Raw genomic sequence first — 16,454 nt, forward strand, 5'->3', positions numbered from 1 at the left:
CAACGCTCTCAAAAGGTACTGTTTACACTTCCAGTTAGAGAGTAATCCCGTATATTTACATCTGATTACCACATTTGTAATTATATGCATTCCCAATAAGATGATGAAGTCAAGCGGTTTATTCAATATGTGCAAATAGATAAGAGGGAGTGTGAATAACCAGATCAAAATTGATGGAAGAAAGAGACCTTGAGTAGCTGGATTTGCGAGGATTAAATCATCTTGCTAATTTTGTGTTGATGAAATGGCTTAGCCCCTACAAAAGAGTAGACATTTCTTCATCAGCGGAAATGACTAAAGTGGGTGAAGTGATTGTTGCCATTTTTGGAACACTGTTCTGAGTGGGGGAGAAAGTTGAAATGATTTCAGTTCTATAGAGCAGATTGCACACATCGCTACCCAGGCTTGAATGGACAGCTGAAATAAACAGTCAGGTGGAGCAGTTTGGCAAAAAGAACATAGCCCTTATAGTAAATGAATATGTTTAATGTTGTGTATCATTCAAATGTGTAATATCATTGGTAAAATTACTTTTTTATTAATGGGGCCGCATGTCAGGGGAGGTGTGCAGAGGAAGTGAATGAAAGGAGAGATGTAGTGCGGAAAAGAAACATCTACAGAAATGTCTTCTTGGAACTAACACCACTTCTGCATACATAAATAAAAGAAGTGTGAATCTGTTGTAACAGTGCATTATTTGCATAATAGTCTCTATATAAGCACAATGCATTTAGAAGAGAAAACAGCTTGTGCCAATATTATCTGATTCAGGATTCAGAATTATTTTTTAATAAGGAGAGATTGTGTTGCTTCTATGGTGGTCGGCCATTTGCAGTGTCGATCTCTCTATTGAAGGTTTATTGGCAAAATCCTGACACTTAACAAGCAGTGCAGCTTTGATGGACAGTCCGCAGGCTGGTTACGAGCAGCTTTTATGTGACATTAAACAGGTTCATTTAACACAAACATCTCACTGACAAGGGATTTTTTTAAAGGCAACTCTTTGGGAAAAGGGACGAGATTAACAAGATTCATGTCCGACTGACTGACACACAGGATGGGAGGAGAGGAGAGGAGAAGGGAGTGAGCGGAGAGGAAATCAGGGCTGCTGCAGGGGAAACCGGGGAGGGAAGCATTGAGGGTTTGCTGACGGGTTTGACCCACTGTACTGGATCTCACCTGCTGCAGTTGGGAAGCATGTTGTGGTGGACCCCTGCAGTGTCTCTTATACCCCTGGCTTGGATGTCAGTGCCCGTTTTTATTGGCGGGAATGTGCAATGTCACTTATACTCATATAATGTCAGGTGCTGGAGTTTGATGTGGAACTGCTGTTTTTCCCAGTACCTAACTAGGGATGCTTAGGTGAACATCTAGTGAATATCTAGTTTGTTTTGTACATTAATTAATAATGTTATATAATATAGCATTTAAACTATATATTTCACCCCGGGTAAGAGGGCTAAGGAAATAAATAATGTAACCTTGCACTTAAGCTGTAATGACACTAAAGATTTCCTGCATCGCTCATTAGCATGTGCTGAGATTGATGGCAGGAACCAATAATCTGCACTGTGAACATAAATCAGGCCTTAATTGCGTCTATCGCTGAATTTGTCTTCATTGCCCTCCTCTGATTGCAATCTTGAATATAATTAGGATTTGTCTCCTTACAGGACGCAAGGGCTTGTGCTGTAGCCGTAATTATGTTAACAAATTGTTCCATAAGGAGGACCTCATCTGTTACCTTAGATGTTCTTTGTAATTGTTGATTAAGGCCATCAGTAAATTAATAGTAAATATAACTCATGAATGTCTGTTGACTCTTTTGAGTTTATTGGGAGATTTCTTAGTCTGGTTCTCTATAATCCCTTCTCTACTCTCTTCACATTGAGGGACTTTTGTATACATTGTGTTGTCTAGAAACATTCAAGTTGTGTTTTAATTGCGCACACCGTCACCCACTCTTTCACTGCGCTGCCTGCTTTTTGCCTTTTCTGTGCCCTGATGCTAATGTCTTTTGACTGAAGTTTACTAATGAATGACTTTAAATGGCCATTGTTTTAGTTTGCATTATTAACGTATAAAATGAGTCTAGCAGAAAAAGCAGCATTTTAGTGCTCACTTCGAAGAGCTAGCAGAATTAGTAATAGGCAACAACAAACCAGAGTGCTAGAGTGTGGACTCACTAGAGCAAAGATGGCTTTGCCGGTGGCTATGGAAATCGTGGGCGAGTGACTGATGGTGAATTACACTTGAAGAGAGGCACAGTACAGAATCATCATGGCTAACCTTTGGGCCAATTTAGAGAGAGGTAGAGAGCAAATTGGAGATCTTCGATGCTTTTAGGAAATGCATTTACCCTCAAACATTTGCCCAGGCACGTACTGTGTTGTGTTGTGTTGTTAAAATAGTTTGTGTTGTACAGTACTGAGAGTCCCCAAAGTCTTGTAAATGCTCAATGGCTTTTCAGAAACGTGGTACCAAGTTTACGGCAAGTGAAGTTGACGCGCATAACGACTGGACAACAGCAGAATCGGGGGAGTCGGGCGGGAGGGAGGGAGGGAGGGAGGGGGGGCCTATGTAGCGTGTCATCACCCCAGGACTCCCAGCAACAATTTGAGAGCCATATGGTGCCGCCCACGTGTCACTGATGGCGCCCTTACAAACAGGCAGCGTTATCGAATATGCGTAAGCATCGATAAACGTGTCCACAAACTTGTGTTTTATTTCATTCCACACTGTGCCGGGTTTAATTCCCTCATTGGCTCTCTTTGTTTGGCTGAGTTTATTTTCTCCACTTTTTTGTCTCTTCTGTCTCATTTATTTCCTCCTCTGATTGTAAAACTGACAAACTGCCCAAGGACAGACACTGGCCCCTGACTGCTTCGTTTCATCAAATAGTTTGATATGACTGCAAGTTTTCCCGCAATTGTGCTCTTGGGAGCAGCATCCAGCCTGCATTTGTGGAATGAGCCTAACACACTGCCTTGCTGCCCATTCTATCCATTAGGACAGCGGCTTTCAGCTCTTTGTGATTCAGTCACCCCCACCCAGGCTCACAGGCATCCACATACCTCCAAAATAAGTTAAAAAGGGTTGGGGTGGGGGGTTGGTGGGGAGGGGGGGTGGGGGGTGGCTGAGATTGCATTTGCAGACCCCCTACAGTACCAGACATCAGGTTTAAAATCCAAGCATTAGGAAGATCAGGTTATAACTTCCTACTGCTTAGCTTCATGTCAGCACCAGAGCCAGAATGGAGTATGTCAGATCTGGGGAGGAATGAAGGCCACATTCTGGAGCTGATGGAGGTTTGGAGACAGCACTTGACCCCATGTGCCTTCAGTGAAAACCTTGGAAAGGACTATGTGCATCGGTGCCCCGAATGGAAGCTTGATCTGACAAAACAATGGAGTGCCCAAGCTATTGGCGTCAAATACACAATCTCTGGTAGAATCCATAATTTCTCTCATTATATTTCCCTCCCATTCTCATTATATCAGAATCTCCAGGTGTGTTGTTTCCTCTTTAAGCTCACTAACTCAACTAAGCCAAACGGGATTGTTGTGAACCATTACCCAGGGAAGGCCTCTGGTTTTGTTTGTCAGGAAGCCAAAGCTTTTCGCTGTACTGATCTGTGGGCCAACCATTAAATTAGCCTTGGCATGCGCTGTCCTTAAGGAAAAACAAACCTGACAGCCTCAGTGTTGTCCACACATCTTCTATGATTATCAACTTTTATGCTTTCTGTCATGTTTCACAGTACATATCATGATTATAACAATATACGTTCAAACTTTAGCCAAGCGCTATTTATATAGGGCCTCACGACAGAAACCTTCAAGTGGTATATCTTTATTTTTTTTTAAAAAGAAAGAAGAACTATTTGCATTTAAACACGGTCAGTTTCCCTGTCCGTCTTCTCCTTAAGCAACGGAGCGGCCGTGAAGCGAACGGAGCGGTCATTCCTGAGCGGTCAGGGGTGGGAGCGCTGAGTTACGGAGCGTGGCGCGGCGGCGCTAACCGGCGGAACGGAGCCCATCCATCAGCTGTCAGTCCGCCCGCCGGCCTGCGGATTTACAGCCCCTTCACCCTGTCAGTGGCCCCGCCCAGCTGTCTCAATCACCGCGGCCCCGATCGGCTCGCTGACCCCGCCCACCGAGCGGCTCGCAGACCCCACCCACCGAGCAGCTAGTTGTCCCCACCCACCGAGCAGCTAGTTGTCCCCGCCCACCGAGCAGCTTGCTGGCCCTCGCCCACCGAGTGGCTCGCAGACCCCGCCCACCGAGCAGCTAGTTGTCCCCGCCCACCGAGCAGCTTGCTGGCCCTCGCCCACCGAGTGGCTCGCAGACCTCGCCCACCGAGCGGCTCGCAGACCTCGCCCACCGAGTGGCTCGCAGACCCCGCCCACCGAGCGGCTCGCAGACCCCGCCCACCGAGCGGCTCGCAGACCCCGCCCACCGAGCGGCTCGCAGACCCCGCCCACCGAGCGGCTCGCAGCAGCGTCATACGTCGTTGGCCGCGTCGCCCACCTCGCCGGCCATCTGGGTGGGCCGATTCATTTACTGCGCGCACACCTCTCCCTCGCATCGTGCTTGGAATGATCCGGAAAGGGCCCCTCTGAAGCCCTCAGGTTTAGTGCGGTGCTAGTTCTCTATTGTGTTCCTAATGGGATTGTCCCGGTCAGTTTTGGGGGGAGTGCCTCCGATTGAGACGCGCTCCCGCTGTGGTGTCTGGGCGTCTTCCAGCTCCTAGTTACGGGTGAGCGTGTGTGTGCCTCCCAGCTGCCTGGAGAATTCAGCCTCATTACATCAGCGCACCACCAGCAGCTTGTGTTTACCCAGTCTGTTTGCTGCTCCCTCTACCTTTCTGTTTGCACGCGTTCGCTGTTATTACGGCTGGAGATGGTCCGTTCTGTGCCCGCTGTGGCCTCTGGGTAAAAATGGCCACAGGTGAGCCATTATGAACTTAGTGTCATCTCTTATAATTTACATATAGTCTGCCAATATATGCCTTGAATATATATACCAATATATATGCTTGAAATGACAATACACCATCCTCAGGTCCCACAGCTGAATGCCTGTGGCTCATTAATCAGTGTGTGCGCTGATAAATACCTTTTTGTTTGTTGATTAAAGGATGAGTTGGTTTGGTATTATTAATGTGAAACAAAGGTTCAACACTGTATACTCTGTGTACTAATGAAGCAATGTATATGTGTACAGTATCCCTTTCACCTTCGTGCAACACAATCCTTTATATCCAAGTATGTCAGAAACTCACTGTGTTGTTGATGATAATTTTTTTATTAGATATGCTTAGAACTTCCTCTCGACCTAGTTTTAGTGGACAGTGTCTTTTTGTGAAATGGCTATGTTTATTTATAACTCAAAGTCAGTGTATCTGCATGTGTATCTGTGTGTGAGTGTGACAGATGGTTTCTTTGACATTCTCCTCAGGATGCCAAGTTTGTGGAGGAGCGGCGTAAACAGCTACAGTGTTATCTGCGCATGGTCATGAACAAGCTGATTCAGACTCTGCCCGAGTTCTCTGCCAGCCCCACCAAGGAAACACTGCTGCAGCTTCTGCCTTTCTGCCAGTGAGTGCCCACGTCCACCGTGCCCACCACGGCCACCCTACCCATCCTACCCACCACACTCATCCTACCCACCGCGACCGCCCCGCCCACCCTACCCGCACCCGCCCTAACCACCCTGCCCACCAAGCCCACCCTACCCACTATGCCCGCTGCACCCACCGTACCCACCCTGCCTTACACACCCGTCCTACCCACCCCTGTCCACGCCACCCACGCCAGCTGCACAGGCCCCGCTGCCCTCTCCTGTATCCATGTTAAGTTATTGTTTGACACCTGTGTTAACGTCAGCGTCTGTGTGGTTGCCCTACTCTTGTAACCAGTAATCTGATGCCTTTTTAGCCGACATGGAGGGATACAGCATTTAATGCATCTGTGCGGCAGAAACAAGGCTTGCATCTACCGTCAGCCCACTGAACACGACAGCTCCTTGTCTGTGTGTGCGTGTGTGAGACTGTTTTACCTTAGAGGAGCAAATACTTACAGGTGTAGAGTTGTTACATGTTTTATTAAAGTGTGCTCTCTCTCTGCCTGCCTGCCTGCCTCCCTCCCTCCCTTCGTCCCTCTGCCTGCCTTCCTCCCTCCCTCCCTCCCTCTGCCTTGTTTAAAAATGTTAAAAATAAATAAATAAAATTTAAAATCAGTGTTTCCTGTAAAATGCACTCACCCCGACCTGTATCTTATTTTTCATTGCAAAGAGACGGTTATTTTAAAAAATGAACTGGACAATACGATATGCTGTCTTGGAATGAATATAAATATTGACTGTTGAGGCAGCCTGCCTATTTATAACTGTAATGCAGACTGATATAAGAGACCTGATGAGGAAAAACAAAGCTCTTCCTTCACTGTTAATTGATAGAGGAACATGACAGATTAATCTGTGGATTGTAAATGAATGTCATACATTTCTATTTCAAGCAGTAATTAAGATGGCAACAAACTGTCTGGCTTCGAAAGTGGATGGAAAAAGGGATGGAATGAGATTGCCTTTCCATGAATAAATGGCTTAGCCGGAAAAGGAGCAGGGATCACAGACACAAATGAGAAAATGACAGAGAAGGCACAGTCTGCTCTAATTACTCTGTTTTTCTTAGGTTTGATTCCTTACAGTGGGTTTCTTGCATTTCCAGTGTGCTTTTCTTTGACAAGAACTGAAAATGACTTGCATACGTGTTGGTGTCTTCAATGCAGAATTAGCACAGAGCACTTTCTTTAATGCAGAATTAACGCTGGGCACTTCATCTTTAATGCAGAATTAATGCAGAGCAGTTTGTCTTTAATGCAGAATTGGCACAGAGCACTTTTGTCTTTCATGTAGAATTAGTATAGACCACTTGATTTTTAATGCAGAGTTGGTGCAGAGTTCTTTGTTTTTAATGCAGAATTAATGCAGAGCACTTTGTCTTTCATACAAAATTAGCACAGGACACTTTGTTTTTAATGCATAATTAGCGCATAGCATTTTGTCTTTAATGCGGAATTAGTCACAGAGCACTTTGGTGTTTAATGCAGAATTAGCGCATAGCATTTTGTTTTTAATTCAGAATTTGCACAGAGCTCTTTGTTTTCAATGCAGAATTAGTGCAGAACACTTTATTTTTAATGCAGAATTAATGCAGAACACTTTGTTCTTCATCTACAGAATTCTGGTAACACAGGGCCTGGCATTAAACAGAATCAGACATGAATGCAGTAAATATCACCCTGATGGAGTGATGGAGGAGAGCCCCTCCATTATGAGCCGGTGATTAGAGCAGGCAGGTGTGGCCACGGGAGCCCAGAGAAGGATACTGTTGCTCTTTCAGGGAACAAAATGGGCTTTTAAACCTTAAGGGACCGGGCCTTCTAAAATATTAATCACCCCGGCTTTAATTATTCACCGTATTATCACCATAAAAGAATGTTTGTGCTCTTTCGGGAGAGTGCTGCGTGCTCGCTTGCGGTCCGGCGGGCGGGACAGAGAGTTTCTGAGAGACGGGACGCAGCGCGAGCGCGACCTTGGGAAGGATAATGCGGGCCAGAGACGGCAGCCATTTGCCAGAGTTACGACTCCTGATTTGCGCCTGCTCTCTCTCTCTCCACCTATTGCAGTGTTCATCTGTAGCGACAGCTTAAACAGCGCAGGGCTCCTGGTTTTCCACATGAAAGGAGCGGCTCTGTGGAAAACAGACACTGTAAATAGTGATGGACTTTCTCCAGGCCAAAGAGCACGGTGCAGGGTGCGAGATGAGCTCCCACTGTAAAACACTGCTTCAGCCCGGGAAGAAATCCCGAAATTCCCACTGTATCCCAAAAAAGGAGGTGGTCTCTAGGAGTTTTCCAAGTGGGAAACTTGCAAGTGGCTGAGTCTATAAAGGAACTTTCTGAGGTCAGGCTGGGCCCTGTAGTCTAGATCTCGCGGGGCTGATTCTTACGTCATTAGTCGTCTATGACAGGCAGGCCAAAGCAGCAGAACGCAGCTTTATCTTCCCGGGGTAGGTTACGCTTCAGTTTTCCAGGGGTCTTGTGCCTCTTCGCTGCTCACAGAAGCCCTATGGGATAGCAGCTCTTAAGAGTAAGAGATACAGCTCTTCCGCAGTCAGCGCTAGCTCTGCTATAGCGCACTGTGTGGCTGGCAGTACCTCAGAGCAGAGCACATGCCCAGCTGTACTGCTCTCTGTGCAGGTGCAGCTTCAGGTGTCATTCAGTAATGAGAGCTTAATTGCTGGTGATTAAAAAACTGGGAGAAGGGGAAGATATAGTTTTTATCACGCCTCAACAATTTAAAAATGTCATGCTTTTAAACAAGCTATTAATCTTATGCATTTGTATTCATTCATTGGTTTGTTGTTAGTTTATGTCCAGAATGCAAGTTTACAACAGTTCATAACTATTATTGCAGCTTGAGATGCTGCTCTGTGGCAAGCTTCAACAACTTGATAACATAATTACAGTTCTATAATAGAATAAAATAACAGTTGTAACCTTATTATATAAATGTTAAAGAACACAACTTGAGGTATGGGAAGATTGTATTTCGATATTCAGTATTAATGTGGCTTTTTTCAACAGATAAAATATAATCCATTTAATTCTGTTAATTACATAGATATGGTTTTGTTCACAGAAAGTTTAAGCCTCAGGAGTACGTGCCTGTTCCTTCACACTTCACTGAATGAGCAAAAAATAAATAAATAATATTGCAGATTTTTACACAAATTCAGAAAGGGCTGGAGAGAATTCAGTATTGCTGTCAATTCCCAGAAGGAGCCTTGTTTAAAAGCAGGCTTTTACAGGAAGCCTAATTCAGTTGCTCATGCTGAGGAACATACTGTACTTAAGGGAGAAAGAGGAATTTGGATTCCCAGAATTTGGGTTTCAAACCTCATTCTCTTTTCAAAAACCTTCAGCTTAGATTGTCTTTTTTCAAGCAGTTCATTATTACAGGTCTTTTCTTCTTTCTTTTAACTTTTTGAAAACTTTTATTTACTGTCTGACTAAAAGACACAGTTCTCATTGCATTTAATGGCATGAAATGGAAAAGCATACCTGCATTTCATAAGAAATATGAACAGATAAAGTGATGTTGGGATTCTTAGGTAGAAAGAAATGTGAAAGACATAAATTGCTTTCCTGTCCTTTCAGGATAACGGCAAAGAAATCATGTGATTTTTTGCATATTTACAAGCAACTGCACCTTTATTTTGAGGTCACAAGCATCCTTTGCTTGGGAAACACCCCTGAGCATGTAAAATGTGTGCTTCTTACAACGCTTGACATTTATTGCATGAAAAGACCTAAGACTAGAGGAAGCGAAGGTCAATGTTGAAATGCTTATCTGCAATTTTAGCTTGCAGACAAAGCTTTTAAGGTCATTTATGAAGATCTGTTCGAGGTCTGAGGAGATTTTCCATATTTGAAAGTCGAGTCACCAGGTACAGTAACCTCCAAAATGACTGGCACCTCTGATAATGAAAAGAAAAAAGGCTGTATAATAAAACAGTAAAATAAACAGTAAAGATAATGGGCTATGTGTATGCTCAGAAATCTGGAGAAATTATTCTTTCATTCCAAGGGAATGCTCAGAGAAAAAATGTTTAATGAGTGATAATTTTGCCCTAATTTTCCCAAAACTGTAGATGTCAAAGTTATTGGCACCCCAGTTTGCAGTACTTTGTGCATTCTCCCTTTGCAAGTGCAACACTACCGAATGTTTTATGGATTTGCTGAAGTCAATAGACTGTAATGGCCATTGCAAAACACATTTATTTATTTATTTATTTATTTATTTATTTATTTATTTATTTATTTATTTATTTATTTATTTATTTATTTATTTATTTATTTATTTATTTATTTTACCAGGAATCGGGTAACATTGTTTTTGGTTTATTTCTGAGGTATGCCTGAGATCTTTGACATGAGGAAAGATCTTTTGTGGCCAAGTTTAAGCTTCTTGGTGGGTGGGGGGGATACAAGGTTTGATGCTTCTTGATTGTGTGCCTGGCCAAAAACCAAATTTTGCCCTCATCTTACCGTAACACATGGTTCCAATCAATGTCCAGCAATATCTGAGTGGAATATCTGACTTGATTTCTTTGAATCAACATTGTGTCTTAAAAAGGGTTGCACTTTCAGGAGAGGGACGGAAGTGGTGCTGTGCATGCTTCATGCTAAGAGTAAGAATGCAGGTCTATTGATGTGCTGACGGGCGACTCTGGCCCCACTCACTATCGCATTAACGCTGACCCACATAGCCGCATGGGTCCTCGGAAGGGAAATGGAGGGAAAATCGTTTTAACTTTTCATACCTCACTGGAAAAGAAATGGAAGATCTTCGTGGTTCCGGACTTGTGTGTTAGATGAGCCGCGCACATCGAATGCTACCGGCAGACAGAACCCAGAACCAGAATTAGTCCGGAGGAGAGAGGGAAAAGAAAGGAGAGAGAGAGCTGGGAAGATGGCGACCGTGAGCAGAATGGCATGGGAGATTAGGGTATACAGTGAGCAGGCAGGCACACACTGGCATGGGCGACTTTAAGCAAGCAGGCGACATACAGGCATGGAGAATGTAGACAGACAGGCTGCGGAAGCTGTTTCTTATCAAAGCTTTATGTGCCCAGGCGGCACCAAGAGTATTACAGATTTGTAGCTTCCACGAGATTGCAACCGGCAGTGTAAAAATGAAATGCTCTTGCTTTGAATTGGTAGCTCCAGTGATTTCCTGTGTTGTTTTTGTTCTACTTGTTGTGATCAGGGTAATGGGTTGGTTTACTGTGAAAATATTTCACCTGGTTGTTGTTAAATTTGTATTTCTGTCATCACAGCTATTGATTTAAAGCTGTTAATTTAAAAAAAACTTATAGGAAATCTCTGATGATCCCAGTTAAAGTCATTATACACATTTTTCACTGGATTGATGGAGCGTATTTTGGTTGCCTTCAAAAGAAAAAAATGTTTTGAAAGTGAGTATCAAACAAAGTAAACAAATTATTTTGAGGTAGAGTAAAATGTGCTGCACTGTGAAGTACAAAATTCAGTTGAACTCATTATTAGAATGAATGACGCAAAAAAAAGTCAAGATAACCTAGGCACTTCTCAGCAAGTCAGGAACTGAGGTATTTGATTCATATGAGAACAAATACGAATTGTCCATCTGGACCTGTAAGTCAGGATGGACACAGTGAAATTGGAAAATTGCTGGCTCTCAGCCATGAACTGCACCTCAGCTACCTTACTGTGTAAAACCCAGTCAGAATATGATCAGCGAAGGCCCCATTCAGAGTTCAGTCTAATTCCATCATAAATGCAGCTGTCAGAAATGTACGGTTATTTCATTTCAATTCGGCAATCAGACAAAAGTGGTTCTGTGACAGGTCACCCCGAGGCTGTTCTTGCTGTGCGCTATTGTGTTTTTCCTGTCCGTCATTTGGCGAGAGGGATCAATGCATCGTTTATTGTTAACGAGCATGCAGTCACAGCTTCACCTTACAGTTTCCTATCAAACCCATTGAATGCTGGAGACAAAGTGTTTTATTTTACATGAAAGACTGGTCACTTGGTGCGGTGACGGACACTTGGCAGAACAAAGGCTGTTCACACTTCTGCAAAAAGCCCAGTTGGAAATGGGAACACAATGAGCTCTATTCATGCACTGCGCTGTAAAATCTGTTTTGGAAAAGTAGCATGCGTGCTGTCACACAACTGAATCCGTATAATATGGCATGCAAGATGATCTGAGAATGTCTGTGTATACAGGGTCCAACAAAACAAAGCACGCAGTCTCTCCGTGCAAAATCCATAATGTAACTGAAGCCGGAAGCTTGCCAGGCAGAGGCTTAAATACTGTAAATGGCAATTTAATGGGAAGGGTGTTTATTTTTTTCAATTTTCCTGCCTTTTATTCTTTCTTCTCTCTTTTGCACGGTTGGTGGGAGTGGGTGAAGTATGAGTTGGAGATTAGTAGAGGAACTATTGGGGAATTTGTTCAGAGAAGCAGCACATTGTCCAGTGAATTCCCTCTGTTTTAGTTTGATCTAATCTTGGTGCATTGAATGCTCGGGGAAACAATTTAGGAATTGTCTTGTTTGTCTTATTTAAGTGTAAATATTTGCATTTATATATGCTCATTTCGTAAGTTTTGTACACTGTCCACTTCTCTGTACAGACTTTTTTGTAACCTCTTTGATTTGTAGCATGGTTAAATCATAAATGCACTTTCACTAATGTTCAGCATTGATTCTGTAGGTGGTTTACAGCCCCTGGACCATTATTGTATTGTACAGCTTCTCTTTCAAGTCATATTTTGTATGAGACTGTTTATGGTGTTTGAGAAAGAACAGAAATGGGCTGTGATTGATTTGCCGGAGCCAGCTGTGCTGTCAGTCCTCCCCATACAGATGGGTTGTGTAAGAGCTTTGTTTAAGGTGTCTATAGTGTAAGTCAGTAGCAGAATCTGGACATGGGGTCTGGCCTTCTCTGCATGGGTAGATTGAAATGTGTCTCGGTAATGGCATCAGTCTGCTACCTGAGGCTAGTTAGCCCCCCACTGTTTGGTCTTGATTGAAAGTAACGAAGCAGAAAGCTCCTCAGACTCAGCGAGTCGATGCCAGATGGTAGGATGTTGGCACTGCGGTCCCTGGCTTTCAGTCACACAAGATGCATGAAGCAAATGTCACCCAAGCACTAAGAAGCGTACCCAGGAAGAACCTGCTCGCGATGCTGCCTTCTTTTCCCTCAATCAGCCCCCCACCACTGTGGCTCAGCCTCCTTCCTCCTTCAGCACTGACATTATTAAATCTGCACATAGCCAGGCTCGGCAGGGATCCCTGCCTGGAGCACCCTTCATAAGGAGCCATCTTCTCTGTCTTCTGAGGAGCCTCCCCTCAGCAGGAAGGAGGAAGTGAGCTGCTCACAAAGAGCGGGCTCCACCAGGAGGAGATAAAACGGCGAAACCCACCCCGACCGCAGCAAAGCAAAGTATTCAAGCTTGTGGTCAATTTCTGCCACTTCAAGAGAGCTGAAGAATCTGTTAAACTGGCTTTTCCTGTGCTGACATGCTACACGTTAATGATCCATGACTTCAAACAGCATCACAGGAAGCCAGGCTCTCTCTGGCCGTGGGGGATCTGCTGTTGTGTACGGTGAGAGGGAAAGCGCTTGTTAAAGTGGCCTGTTTACGGTTTGACAGGAATATACCCCACTGGATTTCAAATAGGAAAGCTATACACATTCCGATACTGACTTTTGTTTCTGAGTCCAGGTAGAAATTTTCTTCTGGAAAGGTCTTTGAGTTTCTGTCTCTTGCCGTCTTTGTGGTATGAGCAGAAATGGCAGAGCCATGAATTATTAAGGAAGTCCATTGTGCTGCAGCCGCCTAAGGAAGCGCTGTGGCACCCAGTGACAGAGTGCCTGGCCTCTGTATTCCTGATAGCGGGGAGCAGCTGTTCTCCAGCGACACACTGACCCTTTCAGTCCGTATGATTTTTTTCCTGGGGCTGGGTGAGGGGCTCTCCAAAGTTGTGGATGGATTTCTGCTTCACTGAGACACTAATGAGGGGGTTTACAGAACCGCCACACTTCTGCCAGACCTGCCAGTGAATCACTGTGATAGAGGCCCACTGGGTAGCACCTGTTCATAGCCCATTCACCAGTGACAAGCAGTAAATGCGGGGACTGTGGGTTCATTAGCAAGGAGTAGAGAGGTGGACAGCACTGCCCAAGGGAATCTAGGCATTATCTCTTGGTTTCTGGTGCTTTACAAATGTCTGTATTTGAAGTACATTTTAAACATGTCCCCTAATGAAGTTGGTCACAAATTGAAATGTTTTTCAGTCATAATTCTTTGATAAAGCATATTTCAGACAAGTAACTGAAGCGTTAGGCAGAATAATACATTTTTAATCATTTGATAGGCCTGCACTTTGAAAGCACAGGCTTTCTACTCGAAGTCATGGTAGGGGTGTAGTTTTTGTCTTGACTCCTCATTTTGTCTCTTCACAGGGACACCTCGCAGGCTAACGAAACGGGAAGCAAACCGACCCGCTCCAGAGTGTCCTCCAGGTTCCCAAAACTGGGCCGTAGCCAGAACCGGGAGTCCCGGAACCCTGAACCACAGAGTGGGGACCTTTGACCTCTCATCTGTAAGACCTAAAGACCTGAGATTCACTATGGACCCTGTTCCAGAGAATGGTGGAGCGAGGGAGAGGGATGGGAGGATGCACCTCTGTTTCCAGAGCTGCTGATGTATGCTGCCTTGTGACTTTCATGGAAGGAAATCCAGCTCCCTCCTCATTCCAGGATGATTGAATGACCACAGTGAAAGACTAACAGGATCTAAGACTGTAATAGATGGAAGATGGGTTTTACACAATTTTATTGAATTTTGTGGAGAAATGTTATTAATCATTGTGCCTACAGCAGATTTTTTTCACAGGTTTTCTTTTTTGCTCAGACAAAAGAGGAACTTATTCTTGCTGTACTAATTTTTTAAGCTACATTGAACATTATATTGTGGTGCCAAATGGAAAAGCTCCTGTCCAGTCCCTTGCAGGAACACAGTGTCAAGAACTCATCCTTTTGTTTCTGCGAAGCTGTGATTGTTCAGGTCTGTTAGGCACCAACAATGTAACTTTATCTAATAATGCATTTATCCTAAATGACAGCCAGGCCTAGTGTGGGTCCTGATCTGGATCCTGCAGTTACTAAAGTTGCGATTGTGATGTAGTGATATAGCAAGAAACAATATATACATTTATCGTCGATGAATGTTTTATGATGGTGAAAACTTGAAAAGGCTGCTTGAAGACTGAAATGCATGTAAATCAGAATGATCCTTCCCCTTATGCAGTTTGTGTGTCACGTTGTACACAGTGAGACACAGAGAGCTCAACAAAAGTGTGTGTGGTGTCATTTCCAATGACCCTAAGAATCTGTCTTGTTGTTGAGTAACAGTGCGTACTGTATATAGCCAGGGAAGGAGGACCAGTATTGAAATCGTAGTTAGTGGTATCAGCTGTGGTAGGACTGTCAATGTTAGAGGCACTGTAGCTGACTATCGACAATGTATTAACATCAATAGGGGAAGCTGCCGGAATCTGTTCAGATTAAACATTTATGCTCTCTCGTCATTTTAAGCATAATCATAAAGTCTTAAAGAAATGCATAACATAGTGTATAACCTCCACTAATGGCAATAGGTTAGCACATTGTCTCTTAACCTCAGAACACAATAATAAACATTAGAAATAAAAACAGTAGACAAACTGTTGTAACCTTAAAATACATGGTTCCTTATCGAAATATCTCTTCCCAATGTGCAAATACAGTATGTCGTTTTCCTGTCAGTAAATAAAAAGTGTTTGTCTGTTCACCTATCTGCTCCTGCACTCTCGAGACAAATCTTCAGCCAATACCTGTAATAACCACATATGTAATCTTTAATGTTGCCATTTAAATACCACTAATGTGTTGACTGTCACTCGCAATCCAGGGTGACCTGTAGCAATTTATTCATATCAGTCAGCTACTGCCTTCTGTTGGCTTCACATGTAACCACTGTCTGTAATCAGCAATGCAATTGGCCTTCAAATGAATAAAAAATTGGAGTTGGATAAAAGTGTAATCTTGGCTACACTGGTGTATGTTTTCTTTTTTCTTTTTTTTGGTTATATAATTCTTTTTTAATTTGAGTTTTATGGCATTGCATCTACTGGAGGTTTTAAAACCTTCCAACTTTACTGATGTGGTAAGTTTGAAAAATGACAACAGCCTCCTCTTAGTGAAATCAGTTAGCCAATCTATTGGACCATGCCCTCAGAGGTTACTGTGGCTATGCTGGACAATTTCTTCCAAATATGGTTCAAAATATTTCTGTGATGTACATCTAGAGCATATTGTGTTTCCAGATTCACAAAAACACATTAGTTGTTGTGCGACAACAGAAAATATGTCGTTATTACCATTAGCTGGCTGTCTAGCTAGTTTGCATTTCCGTTGCTTGCTAATGTTGTGCTATCATAGGAACCCAGTAACACCTTTAGATAGTCATTCTGTCTACAAGGTGGTACGTTTCAACTGACTCACAATCCCTGTAATTGTGCTGTAGCAAAGGTTAACTTGCTCATTAGCCTGGAATACACTGATATAACAGGCACACAGGCCTGCTGGCTAATGCACAACATGAGGCTTTGCAGGTGGGACCTCTACTTTACATTTAGGACCAGAGAGAATGGAAATGTAATGAACACATTGGGAGGGAAAAATGATGATACAGCTGCAATAACATGAAGTGAGGGTAGATCATTTATCACTTCTTGATTAAGTGTAATATTGTATTTATTTTTCTTCATGAAGATCACCAGTTAACTAAATCAAC

At 43.5% G+C, this 16,454-nt stretch overlaps 1 protein-coding gene across 2 annotated transcripts in view; it reads left to right on the forward strand.

Annotated features, from left to right (window-relative positions):
* Window positions 1-15,701, forward strand: part of snx29 (sorting nexin 29) — a 136,584-nt gene extending 120,883 nt beyond the window's left edge. For both annotated transcript variants that reach the window (XM_035404532.1, XM_035404533.1), the window contains 2 exons: window positions 5,460-5,599; window positions 14,081-15,701. In XM_035404532.1, coding sequence (XP_035260423.1) covers window positions 5,460-5,599; window positions 14,081-14,210 — 270 coding nt within the window. In that variant the 3' untranslated portion in view covers window positions 14,211-15,701. The remainder of the gene's footprint in view (window positions 1-5,459; window positions 5,600-14,080) is intronic.
* Window positions 15,702-16,454: the final 753 nt, after the last annotated feature.

This window comes from Anguilla anguilla, chromosome 2 (genome assembly GCF_013347855.1).
Source record: "Anguilla anguilla isolate fAngAng1 chromosome 2, fAngAng1.pri, whole genome shotgun sequence".
Lineage (NCBI taxonomy): Eukaryota > Metazoa > Chordata > Actinopteri > Anguilliformes > Anguillidae > Anguilla > Anguilla anguilla.